At 36.9% G+C, this 16,869-nt stretch overlaps 1 protein-coding gene across 1 annotated transcript; it reads left to right on the plus strand.

The window, feature by feature from the left end:
• The first annotated feature begins 505 nt into the window (after nucleotides 1-505).
• Nucleotides 506-12,136, plus strand: LOC127806799 (acyl carrier protein 2, mitochondrial-like). The gene is made up of 2 exons (XM_052344319.1): nucleotides 506-853; nucleotides 11,546-12,136. Exons 1-2 carry the CDS (start codon nucleotides 635-637, stop codon nucleotides 11,720-11,722), a joined length of 396 nt encoding a protein of 131 aa, XP_052200279.1. The 5' UTR covers nucleotides 506-634; the 3' UTR covers nucleotides 11,723-12,136.
• The last annotated feature ends 4,733 nt before the right edge of the window (nucleotides 12,137-16,869 follow it).

A 16,869-nucleotide genomic window follows, 5' to 3' on the forward strand; every position in this document is an offset into this window, starting at 1 on the left:
AGCGAGGTTTATTTGCATACCCATAACGTAGTCATTCAAAAAATTGCTTTGAAGAGGGTAAAAGACTCCGAAATCAACCAAAAGGAATACCAATCGTCTTTGCCCAAAAGGTTTTCAAAGATAAAAAAAAAAAAGAATACATGCATGCAATGGCTTTCAAGGCGACGACCGATGAAGAAGTAGCACCCCTAGATGCTTAGAATAGAGGACAAGCGAGAGAGATGTTCCGATTGGCGAGCGATTGAAAATGTGCGTGTGAGAAGAAGAAGACAAAGGGATTCTAGGGCCAATTTAAAATGAGGAATTTTTGTCCATTCAACTCTCAAAAGTCATAATTTTATAAAAAAATTTGAAGAGTCATATTTTTGCAAAATTATTTGCCGATAATAATATTTTTACAAATTTTCTCAATTTAGAGCATTGTAAACTAGCCAAATCCTCGGATTGAGGGTAATTTAAAAAAAAATAAAAAAATAAAAAAATAAATAGCAAACCAGAGCCATCCCCAATGGGCTCTCTGGAATAGTCGGCACAGCTATACAATCTATAACCCCAGGTAGCGCCGTCCTCTCTCTCTCTCTCTCTCTCTCGCACGGTGCTTGGATATTACAGCGGTGCCTTTGCTTACTCGTCAATGGCGGCGAGAAACGCACTCCTCAAATACCTGAGAGTGAACGTTCGACCTGTGCTACAAAACCCTACCTCTAGCCGCTTCTCTCTTCCGTTGTTTAATATTCTTCTGCAGCGGCGCCAGTTCGCCGAGGCGGTTAGGGGCTCGTTTCTCGACAAATCGGAGGTCACCGACCGTGTCATCTCCGTCGTCAAGAACTTCCAGAAAGTTGACCCTTCCAAGGTAACCCGTCCTTTATGCTTTTACTCTTCCGAAAGACCAAATCTCAATTTCATGTTTATTTCTTTGGTGCTTCTGAGTCGAATACTGGGGTATACCTTTTTAATTGATTATTGGCTCTACTAATGGGCATCATTGCCCTACATCATCTCTCTCTCTCTCTCTCTCTGGATTTAGGGGCTAGAGAGTTCATTATAGTTTACATATTTGGTTGAATGGATGCTGAGATAGGATGGGAAATGGAAATTAGTTGACTCGACTGCACACATCTTCATGGATGTTCTAAGTTTTTTTTTTTTTTTTTCATTGTCCCATTTCAAAATTGTCATAAATTGATTTAGAGGATTGTATAACTTATTTATTTGCTTTATATGGGTGTTTGAAGAATCAATGGTAAAATAGCTAATGGGAAGAAAAACATATGCAACTTTATTTGGCGCCCCACCCCCTGAAGAAAGGAAAAAGAAAGAAGAATAAAAAGAACAGAGTTGTGTATTGATTAGTTGTAGAGGACATGTCTGACAAAGTATGTGTCACGGAAATGTTTTTTATGTGCTCTTACTAGAATATGTGCTCATAATAGAATTTTACTTCACATCCACCCCAAAGGTCCATATCTGGATTTCGTTGAATCATTGCTTCAAATAGAATTTTTGCAGGATGCTCATTGTGTTTCATTTGACAATATTTGAAAACTTGTCTATAGGTACAGCAAGTTGTTTAAGTAGTTGGGTTTTTGGTGTGCTAATTGTTGTCTATTGATGGAAGATTTTGGGACTAACTATCAATAACATTTAGCTCCAAGTCAGGATGTTTTTGTGTCTGCCTTTTTGGTAATGTATTGTGTGCTAGATAGAGGACTCAAGATGGATAAGCGATGTCGTATGGGATGAGGTTTGATTAGCGTCTTATTTGTGATTAAGATTGACAGGAGAATATTGAATAGGTTGTAACTTTTGTGATGTCAACAACAACAATAATCCCAAATCTTAATTCCACTAGGTGGAGTCAGATACATAATTTCTAGGTTTCCTACAATCTTCTATAAGGCCTTATACCTTCATGTCATGTTTAAATGTTTCGTGCTAACTTATTTTTGATCTCTCTCTACCTCTTTTGCTATAAATTTTCCACATTTCATATACTATCCTCATAGGCACGTTTATTGGTCTTCTTTTTACATTTCTCTAACCATCTTGATTGTGTCTTGTATATCTTATCTTTAATAGGCTTCAATCCAATCCTATTATATATAGTTTTGTTTCAAATTTCATCTTTTCTTGTATGACCACTTGTTTATCTTTATTTTTTTTTTTATCTCAATTAAGTTTGTATTTGCATATGTCGATACTTAGCTAAACAACATTTTGAGCCATACAATAAGGATGTGTCACACCCTCAAGTTGAGTGTTGGGCAATTTGGGAATTTGGGTGAAATTTCAGGAAAGAGGATTGACGTTGAGGAAGAAACAGAGAGAGGGAAGAGAGAGAGAGTTCTATTATTCCAAAAACTGCTTTAACTCTTTTACAACAACCTTCTTAAAGGTTACTCCTTCCAATTAGATAGCAAACTGTCAGCTAAAGGAGTCGTAACTATTCTAACTATTCTACCACCTATCTCCAACTGCCTACAACCACTTAGCCTCTTCTTGTTACAGTTGGTTACAAGAATTCCCCCCAATGTCTAATCCACCCCTGGGTCGTAGCAATTCCTGCCCCCCCCCCCCGTCCCGCGGTGTTGATGAGAAAATTTTTGTCCCAAAGAATTTAGAGCGATGAGCTACAGTTCAACCAATCCCTGCTTTCAATACTTGATACTTGTTGCCTCCTTCTCTCCTTCTTTCTCCTTTGCTTCTTTTTTTTTTTTGAGTAGTAGAAGTGTAGCAGCATTCGCAACCTTTAAATGTTTCTCCTCCGCCTCAACGCTTTCTTCAAACTCAACAGCCTGTATAGAATGCAGCTGTGACTCCTGAGCCCCCATTTGTAATAGTTTCTACAACTCCTCCCTGGTGATCACCTTGCACTCACCAGTTTCTTCATGGAAAACAACCTCTTCTTCTTCTTCCTCTTTTTCATCTAGTGCTTCCATGTTCAGTAGTAGTTTCTGCATTGGTGGCCTGGACGGAAGTTGTCTCCGCATTTATAACATGATCCTAACTGTCTCCTCTGCTTTGGCATAGGATTTTTTATTGTATTAAGGTTAGAGTTAACCTTGGGATTTCCTTCCAACTCTTGACTGGTGGGAGGATTATTACTCGGCGGCATTCCGCGCTTTTTGAAGATTGCTTCTAGAGTAAACTCTTGTAACTTTACCTCCTCAGTCACTTGTTTCATCGTCATAGGCATCATCATCTTAACCATAGGTCTCAACTCATCTTTTAATCCACTAATGAAACTGACACAAAGTATGGTTCAATTAGGCTTGGTTGAGAGGTCCACAACAATGCTCTCAGTTCCTCAAACTGCATTTGGTATTCTATCATCGAACCCTCTTGCCTTAGCTTGTTAAATTTTTCAACTACATCTGCCATACTCTTTTCTCCTAACCGGCCACATAATTCTCTTGAAAATTCAGCCCAACTAGACTCACCACCCTTGGCTTGTGTCCAACCTTGATACTATGAGTTAGCTATATCGTTGAGATAGGCTGCTACCAAGGTAACCTTTTGCTCCTCGTTAATACGATAGAATTGGAAAAATCTTTCACAACGGTGGATCCACCACCATGGTTTCACACCCTCAAACATTGGAATTTCTAGTCAGGGCATAGGCGTATGTACAGTAGTTTGGGAAGGAGTTGCTTTTACCTGGATGCCTTGCTCCAAAGTAGGCTGATCCTTTGCTTCCATCTTGTCATTAGGTCTAGGAAGAATGCCATCTCTGGTTAAGATTGGTTAGAACTTGTTCTTGGGGGAAAATTAGGTGGTAGACGGAATTGGGGTAGTGCGGCTAGCATGTTGAACATGCTGTTGATCTTTTGACCATACTGTTCCATTGTCTCCTTGTTCTTCTCTAGTTCTTGCACACTTTCCTTGATGGCTGCAATATCCTCGCGGCTTTGGATCATAGCTTCTTGGGTCTAGGACATGCTAAATTCCAATGCCTCCATCCTTGATTCCAATTGCTTCATTTGGGTCCCTTCAACCATTTTTTGATCGAATTGGAAACCTGGTCTCAGTGTTATTAAAGGTGCGCTTAGGCGCAAGGCGCACCTAGGTGCACTTGGGCTTTTTAAACTGTGTTTTAGGTTTTTATTTTACTATTTATTACTTTATTTAATTTTTTACTATTTAGGGTTTAAATTTATTGCTTTAACTGCAAATTTGACAATGAGTAAAAGTGCTACTACTTCAAATGCTCCAATTGAATTTAAACTAGATGAAAATGGAGAGGGAGATGATGTGGAAGAAGATATTAAAGATGATGCTTCTAATGATGAAAATATGAAAATGTTTGATTTTTAGATTATTTAAAATGCATAATTAGTTAATCTTGATTAAGATTTAAGATCTATAAATTGTTTTAAGATTTAATTTAAGTTGACTTTAAGACTTTTAGATTGCATCTTTTGACATTTTTTATTGTTCTTTTCATTAGTATATGTTGAATTTTTTAATTTCTTTGATAACGTGTTTGTGAATATGTTATTAGCAGTTAAGACCTATTTTATATTTTATTCTTCAACTAGGATATATATTTTTCTTTATTTTTTAGATAGCATGCGCCTAGTTCCATCAGGTGTGCGCCTCGCCTTACTCCTTAGGCCCCAACACCCGTTTGCGCCTTGGGCCTTTGATAACACTGTGATCACCTTCCTTGCTTTGAGTTGTTGTTGTTCACTAATTGTCGCCCTTGCTTTCGAGTTTTGCCTTAAGACCGCTGAAGATTGTCGGCTTTGATACCAAATTGTCACACCCTCTAGTTAAGGGTTGGGCGATCTGGGAATTTGGGTGAAATTTCAAGAAAGAGGATGGAAGTTGAGGAAGAAACAGATAGAATGAGAGAGAGAGAAAGAACGAGAAAGAAAATTAGAGAGAGGGATTGAAAAAGAAGAGAGAGAGAGTTTTGTTATTCCAAAAACTGCTTTAGCTCTTCTACAACAACCTTCTTAAAGGCTACTCCTTCCAGTTAGATAGCTAACTGTCAGCTAAAGGAGTTGTAACTGTTCTAACTATTCTACCACTTGTCTCCAGCCGCCTACAACCACTTAAGCTCTTGTTGTTATAGTTGGTTACAAGAATTCCCCCCAATGTCTAATCTACCCCTGGGTTGTAACAGGATGCCTTATAGTTGTTAGTAAAACTTTCCTTTTAGCTTTAAAAGGATTTTATTATTACATAAAATTCTAGGCACACTTTTCCACTATATTATCATGCCTTATGAGCAATAGTTAACAATATCTATTTTTCTTGATAGTTAATCTAAAATAACTAGATCTTCTAGTGTCACTATGACATCATCCACTCTTATTTTTATTGAACTTACATTTCATATATTTGGTATTCAGATTGCTCAACTTAAAATCTTTTGATTCTAAGTTGTTCCTCCATAGTACAAGTTAAATGTTCATACTTTCTTTTGCTTCATCCAGTAAGATAATGGCCTCTATGAATACCCCCAATGCACCTTTGTGTAGGACTATGTGAGTTCTTCTATTAAAAGAGTAAAGACATAATGGCTAAATGCAGATCCTTGTTGTAATGTAATTATAGTTGTAAAAGTTTCTGTTGTTGCCTTAATACAACAATAAATTTATAATGCGGGAAAGTGGGCATGTGAGCCTCAGGGCGTCTAGAGAATTCCAAAGTGTCCGCGAGACCCCTGAATGATTTGGAGAGTTTCAAATGATCCTGAGGGTTCCAAGCGATCCTGAGAGTTCCCATATGATCCCGAGAGTTCCCAATGATCTTGAGACCTCCAAATAACTGAGTGAGTTCCAAATTACTAAGATACCTGCAGAGAAAGAAGCAAGTTAGGGGGCGCGGGTGAGGTCACATGCAGACCCTCCATTGCTTAAGTCAGTCTCAGCCTGAAGAGGAATTGGAGTTTAAGTGGCATAGTGAGCATACATTTGCTAGGAGGATGAGTCTCTTATTTATAGAGAGGGAAAAGATTGATAGGTGGCGAGAGACCTGCACCTCTTGGCGAGCATCTCGGGAGTAGCTTTGATCGGGTCTCCGACATTTGCATGGCCTAATTGGCATGTTTTCCTTGTGCGTGTGGTGTGCAGTCATAACCAAGTGACCCTCAAGGGAGAAGCTTGGTTACAACCGAGCGAGTCTTTCGATTGTCTTCATACTTCTTGCGGCTTTGGTTGTTGGGTTATGCATCTCTCTCAGTTGTGTGGGGCTTTGGCTAGTCACTTGGTGGGCATGGCTTTTGCTTGTGCATAGCAGTCGTGGTAGTAGCCGAATGAGGGGGGCAGTCACTTGGTTCTCCCTTGCATGCATACAATTTATAGTGCTTTGCTTTCCACCAAGCATATTTTATATATATATATATATATGTGGCCATTGCCTCTACTTAATTACTTTATTTTTGCCAAATGCATGGACAATTGCACGTGGGCCTTCCACCCAACCATCTTCTCTATTAGTAAAATGCATGCACATAACTTTTGCGCAACACCATTCCTTCCACTCTCTTAATATGTGTGTGATATATATATCTATTGTGCAGTGTTAAAAAAGGCGACCTCGGGGGTCGCCACGAATTCATGCCAATCGGCGTCCTAGGCGCTTGCCCCAATTAAACCCCACTCCCCCTTCGCCTCCGCTACCACTGGCATTGTTGATCGGACTATTGTCGTCGTCGTCGGAGCTGGAACCGAGCTTCTCAACGTCCATATAAGTGCAGAACAGATCATCCTCTCATTTGATCTCGTCGAAGCTCCTCGGGGGGCCATCGAAGGGGTTGGAGATGAGATCCAGGTCGTTAGGTAGGCGGAAGTTCACCTCGGAGTGGGCTCGCTGGTGGTGAGTTGGAGGGGTTCCCAAAGGACATCGTGGGAAGCTTAGGAATACTTTGGAAGGCAGAATTAGGGTTTGAATTGGAGGGATCTTGCATTTTGACGGCCTCGCCTAGGTGTTAAGACCTCAGTCTGGCGCCCAACTAGCACCTAGTGCATTTTAGAACACTGCTACCATGCATGGGCTTCTTCCACCAAGCTTGCACCACCTTTAATTAGTCTATATAACATGTGCGTATGGCATGTTATATTAATTTTTGCATGGCTTCACCTTATATTAATTTATATTTCATGGCTTCACTTCACATGCACGTCCACTTACTTCTCCCTTATTAATTTGCATAGCTTGATTCCTTCTAAGTATGTGCATTTTTGGGCCGCATAACCTCCTGCCGCTTGCTGCCTTGCTTATTTTGCCACATAACCAAGAAACCTGAGGCTCTCTCAGTTATTGTCTTCCTGTCATACTTCAATCAGTATACCATTGCAATTCTAGCCACTCTTCATTCATGTGTTTAAGCTCCCAGCAAGGCCCACTCACTTGGCACATGCATGCCTAATCAGCCACCACCTTGTAATTACTTTGATCCTAAGATTCCAATTAAGCAAGACCCAATTGATTCTGAGGCTTTAATCAATTAATCAATTCCATGCCTTGAGACCCACTCGGTCTTTTTTTTAATTTTAGCCTTTGCAGCATCCAAATTTGATTAAATACCGAGAGATTCGCGTACTCTCTTGGTTATTAATTTTTCATACCATCTTGGCCAATCCTCTTAGGTTGTAAACCCATTTTATCACATCCGGGCTGATTATTTGGCACAACAGTTTCAATATCTCATTCACAAGTTTTAACACACATTTTTGCTTGATGATGGATGCCTTTCATAACCTAAGTATAAACAATTCAGATTCATTTTTCAAAAACCTCCACAAGACTTTTCTGTTGAAATTTATCATAGGCTTCTTTTACCAAATATAAATACCATATGCAAATCTTTTTTGTTTATCTCGACATTTCCTTTAGATGCCTATGTTGAAAGCTGCCATTTTGACCTACCAGGCATAAAATCTAACTGGTTATAAAAGGTTTTGGTTTCTCTTATTAACCTCTACTTGAATTTCTCTGAAAATTTCATAGTATGACTTACTAGTTTGATCTCTTTGTAACTCCTATGATGCCATGTAGTTACATTACTCACTTGGTGATTGTGCATGAAAAGTGTTATTGGGAGAGGGGTTGGTATGGGAGGGAAAGGGACATATTGGAAATGAATAGAAGGAAATGGAAGGGCTCGTTTGACTGCAATTTCGTTTTTAGTTTTCTGTTTTCGTTTTTGAAATTTTGTAAATAAAAAGAAAATATTGTTTATAAAATTTTGAAAACGAAATTGTAGTCATACAAGCCCGGGGTAATGTAAAGATTTTTTTTTTTTTTCCTTCAACTTGGGAAGGATGGAATGTAAAGGAGAGTAATTTAGTCTCACTTTTTTTTTTTTGCATAGAAAATAGAAGAAGGAAGGGTGACGTAATAAAAATAAAATGATAATCATACACTTTGCATGCAAAATGGGTACATCCATCAAATCCCAAGGTGAAAAAATTATAAATTTAATTTTAGTGCATTGTTACTAAGCAGATATTTAAAATAGATTTGAGCAGTGACTATTATATGTGCCCTAATATATGTGAAGCTGTAAAAAAGAGTTATTAGGGTTTATTTGGGTTAAGGAAAATATTGAATTTTTACAAAAAATAGTGAGGATAAAATAGTAAACTTAATGACAAAAATTATTATTCAACTTCCTTTCAAATTCCTACACCTCCAATTTGGGTGTAAGAAAAGGTGAGGCATCCCTTCCTTTAATCGAACTCAATGGGATGCCTTATCCATCTTCTCTCACTTGTTACTCCCCATCGAAACAGCATAAGGTAACAATCTTTTGAAAGTGTGTGAGGAAGGGGGAGGGGTTGTTTATTAATACTTGGCACTCTTTTGGTGACTCCTTATCTTCGCCTCAGACGAGTTCTTGAAGTTATAGTCAAAAGGACTTTTCTTTTTTGTTGGGCCAGTGCATCTTCCTGATGATATGACATAGGTAGTGAGTAAAAATTGTCTTTGTGCTTTGGTGCGGTGACAAGGAAGTATTGGAAAATGAGTTGCTATTTTTTTAAATTTATTATCTAGAGTATACCAAATAATTGAAGGGTCTAGTCTTTTCCTTCTGACAACCTTAAAAATCATTTGTTCAAGTGAGCAAGTTACACATCTTTTAGAGCTAAAACTGCCCTACTTATAAAAGTTTGTGGATCATCCTTTGTGCTTATGTTCTGTCTCATAGGAGCCTTTGACTTGGAGAACTTCGTATGTAGTGTTCATAACTACTCTACTAGTTATAACATCCATGATCGTGATGGAACTAATTTGTTTGGGATTCTAGATGATAACATTTAAGGACCATGGTAAAAGTGGCCAAAAGTCCAATTTGTGCCCCATATTATATGCCAATCTTCAATTTGGTACCTATGTGATGTAGGAGCAGTTTTTTTAGTTATTAATGTTTTTATTCGTTTAATCGTGCTTAGTCTTAAGTTATTATGTTTGAAATAAATTTTTTATTTATTATTTTTAATAAGTAGTTATGTGACTAGCATGCGATCCAAGGAACAGGATTCCTATGCAATCAAGGATTAGTAACCTAGCATAAGTAGTATTTTAAGAGAGACTATGGGCAGCTGTTTTATTCTATTTCAACTTTGAGGATTTCTTAAACCCCAATTTTAAGATCTCCATTCCAGAATTGATATTACACTTTTCACCCAATTTTTGCACTTGTTTTGTTGATCCTTCCTCCCATACTGCTTCACAATATATTTTTTTTCTAGGTCATTTGAGTACTTGAACTTCTAAAATTATCTCAACTACCCACTACTAGTCTACCATTACCCCTAGTTAGTCAAACCAACAGTTAGTTGAATAATAACGGGTATGAAATTGACCATTTCTTTAAAAGTAAAAGTATTAACCCATCTCTTTTTTTTTCTGGGGCTAATTAATTGATCCAATTTTTCTCTTAATACGAAAATTTAGATTATTTAGTGCCAAATTTTTACCAGATTATTCTACTTTAATTTTTTTCATATAGCTAAATAATGAGAACATGTTGAGTTTAAATTACAAATGTGTAAAACTAAACCTAAATCTAGGAGGTGTGCAATTATAGAGGGGATTTTCTAACCATAAGCTTGTTATTGGATTGGGTTCAGACCTGGATCCAATCCATTTAATGGATCTAGTATTAAACATGGATTTAATTACTCGAGTTTGGATCTGCTTAGATATATCATAAATGATGTGCTTACATACTTATTGTAATATATAATAAGGTTAATTAAAAAAAGTCACCGAACTAACCAGTGTTTTTTCTACCACAAAAGTTTAAAACTTACCAATTTTACATTTGAACTTTAATTTTGTAGGTCAAGTTTGAAAGATGGGAAGAAAAATCAATAGTTAATACACCAAAAGAGTTATTAATTATGTAAAATTTTAATGGTATTGCAGAATTGATACAAAATTTAAAGTTCAAATGTAAAATTGAAAAGTCTTAAAATTTGTTGTAGAATTGAAACATTGATCAAAGTTTGATATTGTTTTGTTAATTATCCCTATATAACATATTAATTTAATATAAACATGCAATATTAAATATAATTTATATTTAATCTATTATCCATATTCAGGCCATTTAATATATATGTAATCAAATCTGAATTCAGTAATAGATCCCACATCCTTATTTAATACCAAACCTGGTTAAATGAATAGGATTTGGGTCCAAATTTAGTCCATCAACAGGCCTGGTAGGCAAATCGCCTCTGTTATTGCACATGCCTAGATTTAGGTTTAGTTTTTCTCCTCTATAATTTAAGTTTGACATGTTCCTACTACTTAGCTATGCCAAAAGAAGTAAAATAAAATAATCTAGTAAATTTAGTACTAAATAATTCAAAATTTTGTTTTAAGCAAAAAACTGGGCTAGTTCAATAAAAAGGGGTCAATTTCATACCTATCTTTAGTTGTTGGTTTGACTAATGGTGGGAACTAGGTTGACGATTTTGAAAGTTCAAATAGTTCACCCCCTCCTGCCCCTGGAAAAGTACAGATACTAAATTGGACATTAGCATATAGTTCAATGGCAAATTGGCCTTTTGGCCTCAAGGTGATTAAATAGAAAAGGACATTTAAATGTCTTTTAGGTTCAAATTTCACTTCCACCTTGTGCAGCCATTGCTTCATTTTTGCATGATGTTAGTTGTGAGATTGAGTTGAAGAAAGTGGAAACGAATTTGCTAGCATTCTGAGGATGGGTCATTTTATTTTAACAAGGAAGAAAGTTCAATATTTGTTCTTAAGTTATACAAACCCCCAGCCAAGGAAGAAGGAGAAAGAAAAAGCCATTGTCAAAAGAGTATGAAATGTGATAACTACCAACACATGCACACAAAAGTTTTCAAGTTTTTTTTTTGATCAAGATGTAAATATATATAAAGATCAAAATGTACAGTATACACCAGGCATACCCGGGCTAAAGAGAAACACCAAGACTATAGCCCCTGAGCAAGAGACTCGTACTGGATTAAGTTTTTTGACAAAGAAAAAGATGTTCCTTAATTGTTTCTCCTCTTTTAGTGAAGAGCTGCTTGGTTGCTGTCTGTCTTTGCAGGTTACTCCAAATGCCCATTTCCAGAATGATCTTGGGTTGGACAGTTTAGATGCTGTAGAGGTTGTGATGGCTCTTGAAGAAGAGTTCGGGTTTGAGATCCCAGATAATGAAGCCGACAGGATCAACTCCATCAACCTTGCTGTCGATTTTATCGCATCTCATCCTCAAGCCAAATAAGGAAAATGAACTTAGTTGTGGCAACTTTATTTTCTCTGCTTTTTCGTTTGCAGAACTAGCTGCACCTGGAGAGAGAATATTTTGGTGGGAATCTTATAAATTTTCAATTATTGTCTCTACGATTCCTGTTTTGTGCAAATTCTATTTGGCACACACTCGGGTCATTTGTGGACCCCAGTGCATCTCTTCTCTTGCATAAATTGCAGACGGCTGTAGGTTTCAAGTTTGTGTTTTACTTGTACCCAGTAGTCTTGGACCTCATTGCGTTGCAGCAAGCTTATATTCTGTTCTAATAATCAAACAATGGAAGGGTGTATTTTATGGACATCTGAAAGTAGCAACAGAGCTGTTTCCAGATTTTTCCTTTATAAAAATAGTGAAATTTATTCAAGGGTGATGATGGATCATTTAGTACATTTATTTTTTAAGTACTGTGCAGTTATTATTATATTAACTATTTTTTATTACTTGTGTTCAAATAAATTCATTGGCAGAAAATGTGTACTTCATGAGTGCCTTGCTTTTAACATATTCCTTTATACAAAAGGTGATCTTAAGTATGGTTGGATATTTATTATATTATATTTTTAATTTAAAAATACTTTTATAGAATAAGTGTATTGTATTTTATAATATTTTATTAATTATTAAAATTATTTTGGAATTAAAAAAGTTATAAATATATATTCTTTGAAAATAAAATGTATTTATTATATTTTAATTATTGTTATTAGGATAATGATTAACATTATTTTTCTGTAAAGAATTTATTAACAAATCTAAAAGTGATGTTACATCGAAAGGAAAGGTAATTTAACATCACCATCCTTTTGAAAATGAAAATTATAGCTGGGACGTTGATTTAAGAATCTATGTTACACGAAAATATGAAAAGTAATTATAAGTGTCGTTTCTTCGTTTCAAAACGTTTTGGAAATGTTTCTTATTCTCATTTCGGACTCTATTTATGCTTATTTTATTAGAAAAACGCCCGTTTCCACGTTTTCATTTTCGATACCCGTTTCTGTTTTCGTGCAACATAGTCAAGAATCCCTAACTCCAAAACCTAGTGACAAGGATGGCACACGTGGCAGGAATGGTGCACCGTAGAAATTATGACATTGCCATATTGGTGATGTGCGTACAATTTAACTGATGTGGAGCTGTGGGTTTATTGAACATTTCTGAAAAGATTTTTGGTAGAGCCGGGAAGAGAAACCGTCAGTATTTCACCTACTTTTCCTGTGGGTTATCTTGGACCTTGTGGTCGCCGTTTGAACCTCCACGCAATAACTATTGCAGCCACGGGTGGATCGCAGGGGGCGAGCACGAGCTGGTCTCAATCCCTGTGTGTGTGTATATATATGCAAAATTAATGGTTAAATGGGTCCATTGCCTCTATTTTTTTTTTTTTTGATCGAAAGATAAATATATAGATAAAAAATGTACAATGTACACCGAGCATACCCGAGAAACAAGGCAATTGCCAAAACAACTAACGAAACATGGCAAGGGCCTCAAATTGAACTAAAACCTGAGAATACAAGAAAAACATGGTCCTGTATACACTGGTTTTAATTCTATGAATGATACAATCAAAATGGATTGGGAGCCCTTCAAAAATAAGGCGATTGCTAGCAGTCCAAATGTGGTAAACGGTGCAGCCCAACGCAATGCGCTTGAGCTTGCTATGCCAAGAGGTGCCACGGGCCTCCTTTTTCAGCCACTTGAGGGCACTAGAAAGAGTGGACATTGCACAGGTGGATCTGGGGAGGGTCGGCACAAACTTCAGCCCTTCCTAGCCTCAGCCCTGGATTCACCCCTGATTGCAGCCTGTCATCTTCATAAGGACCTTGCAAAGAACCATCGCCATTGTTCCCTGTTTTTCCATTAACTGTTGCACCCTTTTATCTCCATCCAATAACCCACTTATCACTGCCACTCCCCTCTTTTCGATCACCCTTACGACACATCTTCTTATGGTAGCACTCTTTCATCAGCATCCCATTCTCCTCCTCTGCTCACCATTTCCACAACCATCGTCCTAGTCAATCCCCCTTGTTTTGTCTGCCATTGAATCCAAGCATCGCTGAAGCACCCCCATATGTCTTAGAACCATAAATGAGTTTATGTAAAATACTAATTTATTTGTGTAATTCCAATTATAAGATGCCATTCTTTATCAATGAAACTTTTTTAATACCGAAAGAATGCGCAACACTTAGCATACCATGTAAGGGATGAGGCGAGTTTTCAAAATTTTTTAAAAAATAAGAATAAAAAACAAACAGTGGAAACAACCGAAACATCTTTTGCAAGACTCAGTATGTAACAACAATATGTATATATATATATATATATATAAGCAACTAGAGCCGGCCCAACAGAGTTGGGGGCTTTAGGCGAAATGATTTTTTGAGTCCTTCGAGCATTAATTTTTTTATAAAAAATAAATAATATACTTTTTTACATAAATATTTTATTATTTTATTAAATAAAAAAAATTCAATCAACTATAAAATATAATAATCTCTTAATGATAATAAATTTTCAACTAAAATACAATGTCTCAGATATAAGAAAAAAAAAAAACCAAACAACTTACAATAATAAACAAAGAAAAATAAAACTAATTTTTCTTGAAACTCTAAGAAGATCAGTGCCAGCAAAAAATTATACATTCATAGGATATTGGGAAAGAAAGAGGGTTTTATGGGATATCGAGATTTGGGAACACCACAGCAACGGTTAAAAATTGAAAAATGGTGAAGGGAAGTTAAAAAAAATTTATAATATTCTGTATTTAATTTTTAATAAAATATTAATTAATAAAAAATAAAAATATATATATACATAAATATTATATATTTTTAAAATTTGAGGCCTTGTAATTTTGGGGGCCTAATGCCATGGCATACATGGCTTAAGGGTAGGGTTGGCCCGGTAAGCAACCATCCATAAGAGGGTTAAGCATCATATATCTCAAATGGATGAAGAAGATGTAGTTGGTTGTCGAAGTACCTTTGAACTTGAAGCTATTGACCTTCCAAGAAGCTCCCACAAACGCCTTTATGCACGCCCACGAACTCCATTGGACAACACTTGAACTCTCCCTACTTGGATGACCAATCCACCCTTGTCAGTCCGCTCCTAAGCCGCACCTGAACCCTTTGTTGGATGTATGCTAGTTTATCTCAATGAAAGTGATGCAAAGTTGGTGGTGTGCTCTTATGGATGGCAGCAATCGTCTCACGACCAACGAATGAACAAGAAATAGAAGGGAAAATGAAGAAAAGAAGAAAATAGGCGATTGACGGAGACACTGATGACATCTAATATGTAACACCCCACCTTACACGGGCGTGTCACTATAAGGGAATTTACGGGAATCTTTTTTTTTTCCAAGATCATCGCGCATGGTGTATCAAGAACAATTTTCACATGTTTTAACATGCCTGACATATACAACGATTCAAAGAACAATCGTCACATGCTCACACAGGCCGGCACCTGCGGTGATTCCAAGAACAATCTTCACATGCACACAAGATCCCCAAAACCCTAGTCTTGCACGTTTAACTAACAAGATCAATAATCTTAAACTAAACGAGTCTTAGTATTACGCAACGGATATAATAACATCAAAATACAGTGGCCTACCACGAAGTTCATACATAGTGTTTTTACATCAAAATACGTATTGCAACACTACAAAATGATAACAACACTATCATCCGACCATTCATACATATATCAGAATAAGTATTATTGCCTCAAAATGATACAACAACTATCACACTAAACATCGTTGGCCCTCAACTGGCCACGTCCTCGTCTTTGCAACAATCTCTGGTTAGAACGTTGAATGTTCCAGGGACATAACCCAGATTAGATGATAAAACATCTAAGTGATGGCATGATATAATTAACTTACTAAATGTATGAATAACACACGAGCATGGCATAAATAGACAACGACAACATGCAACACGTCTAACTTGAGAAATCTCCATGGCATACTCAACCTCTCCTGGAAACCATTCCACACACCATTGGGATTGATCTTGCTGCGACATAATTAATCCCCGGGTGCCATTCCGCATCACTTGATCACCAAGATTAACCTTGCCCCATTCTCAAGAAGACCCCATCCTGTCCCTCACATACATAACAACGACACGAATTTTAACACCACAATGATATGAAAATCACACACCATGCACCGACTCTTTTATAGGTAAAAACAGTTGATGCAATATACCACATGTTTAATATGCATATAATGCCACAAATACATAAGTAAAACACCTACGCGATACATTCCAAGTTCTAGAGGGTATAATCGCTTACTAAAACTAGTCCAAACACATGCAACCTAAGTTCAGGAGGGTAGAACCGCTCACCTGAACCCATTACACACACACACACCAAAACACTTTCAAGACAAAGGTAAGACTGGGATCGAACCACTCACCTTATTTTGGAAAAGTTAATTTTTGCCTCGTAAAGCATATCGCACCTAAAAAATCGTGCAATCCTTCATTCTAACAATCAAATCGTCTCTTGTTTACCATTATGTCTATAGAAATCAATATTCCTATTTTTTTCCATAATTTTCTCAATTTTCTCTATTTTTTCAAACATTTATTTCCTTCACAAAATTCATAATAAATGCTTAATACGTAGTTTCTCCAAATATTTTTTCACAAACATCCCTAAAGTAATTTTACAAAAATATTAAAATTAATTTTAGGAAAAAACTGTACCTCATGCTCCTCACGCGCTGGGCGAGTGGCCTGTGTTTGAAGTCCGCATGTGCACCCACGTGCCTTGTTTTCTCCGGTCATCTTCTTTGATGACGACCACCGACGACAACCTCCCACGGCCAAATAGATTACAGGGGCTTGAAGTACTCGACAAAGCGACCCTAGGGGTACCCTTATTCATCAGAAAAACCCATCGAAAAAGGCCTTAATGGCCGGTTGCAGGTCGTGGTCCGATGAAACCCTGACTTTCTAGCCATCTTGCTAAAACTCGATGAAACGTACACCATTCTCCTCCAAACTCTCTAGAATTGATTTTGAACCCTCGACCCTCAACCCCCTTTTATACTCATTTTTTACGCCAAATCCCACCAAATCATGGTT

The sequence above is a fragment of the Diospyros lotus genome, chromosome 7 (genome assembly GCF_014633365.1).
Source record: "Diospyros lotus cultivar Yz01 chromosome 7, ASM1463336v1, whole genome shotgun sequence".
NCBI lineage: Eukaryota > Viridiplantae > Streptophyta > Magnoliopsida > Ericales > Ebenaceae > Diospyros > Diospyros lotus.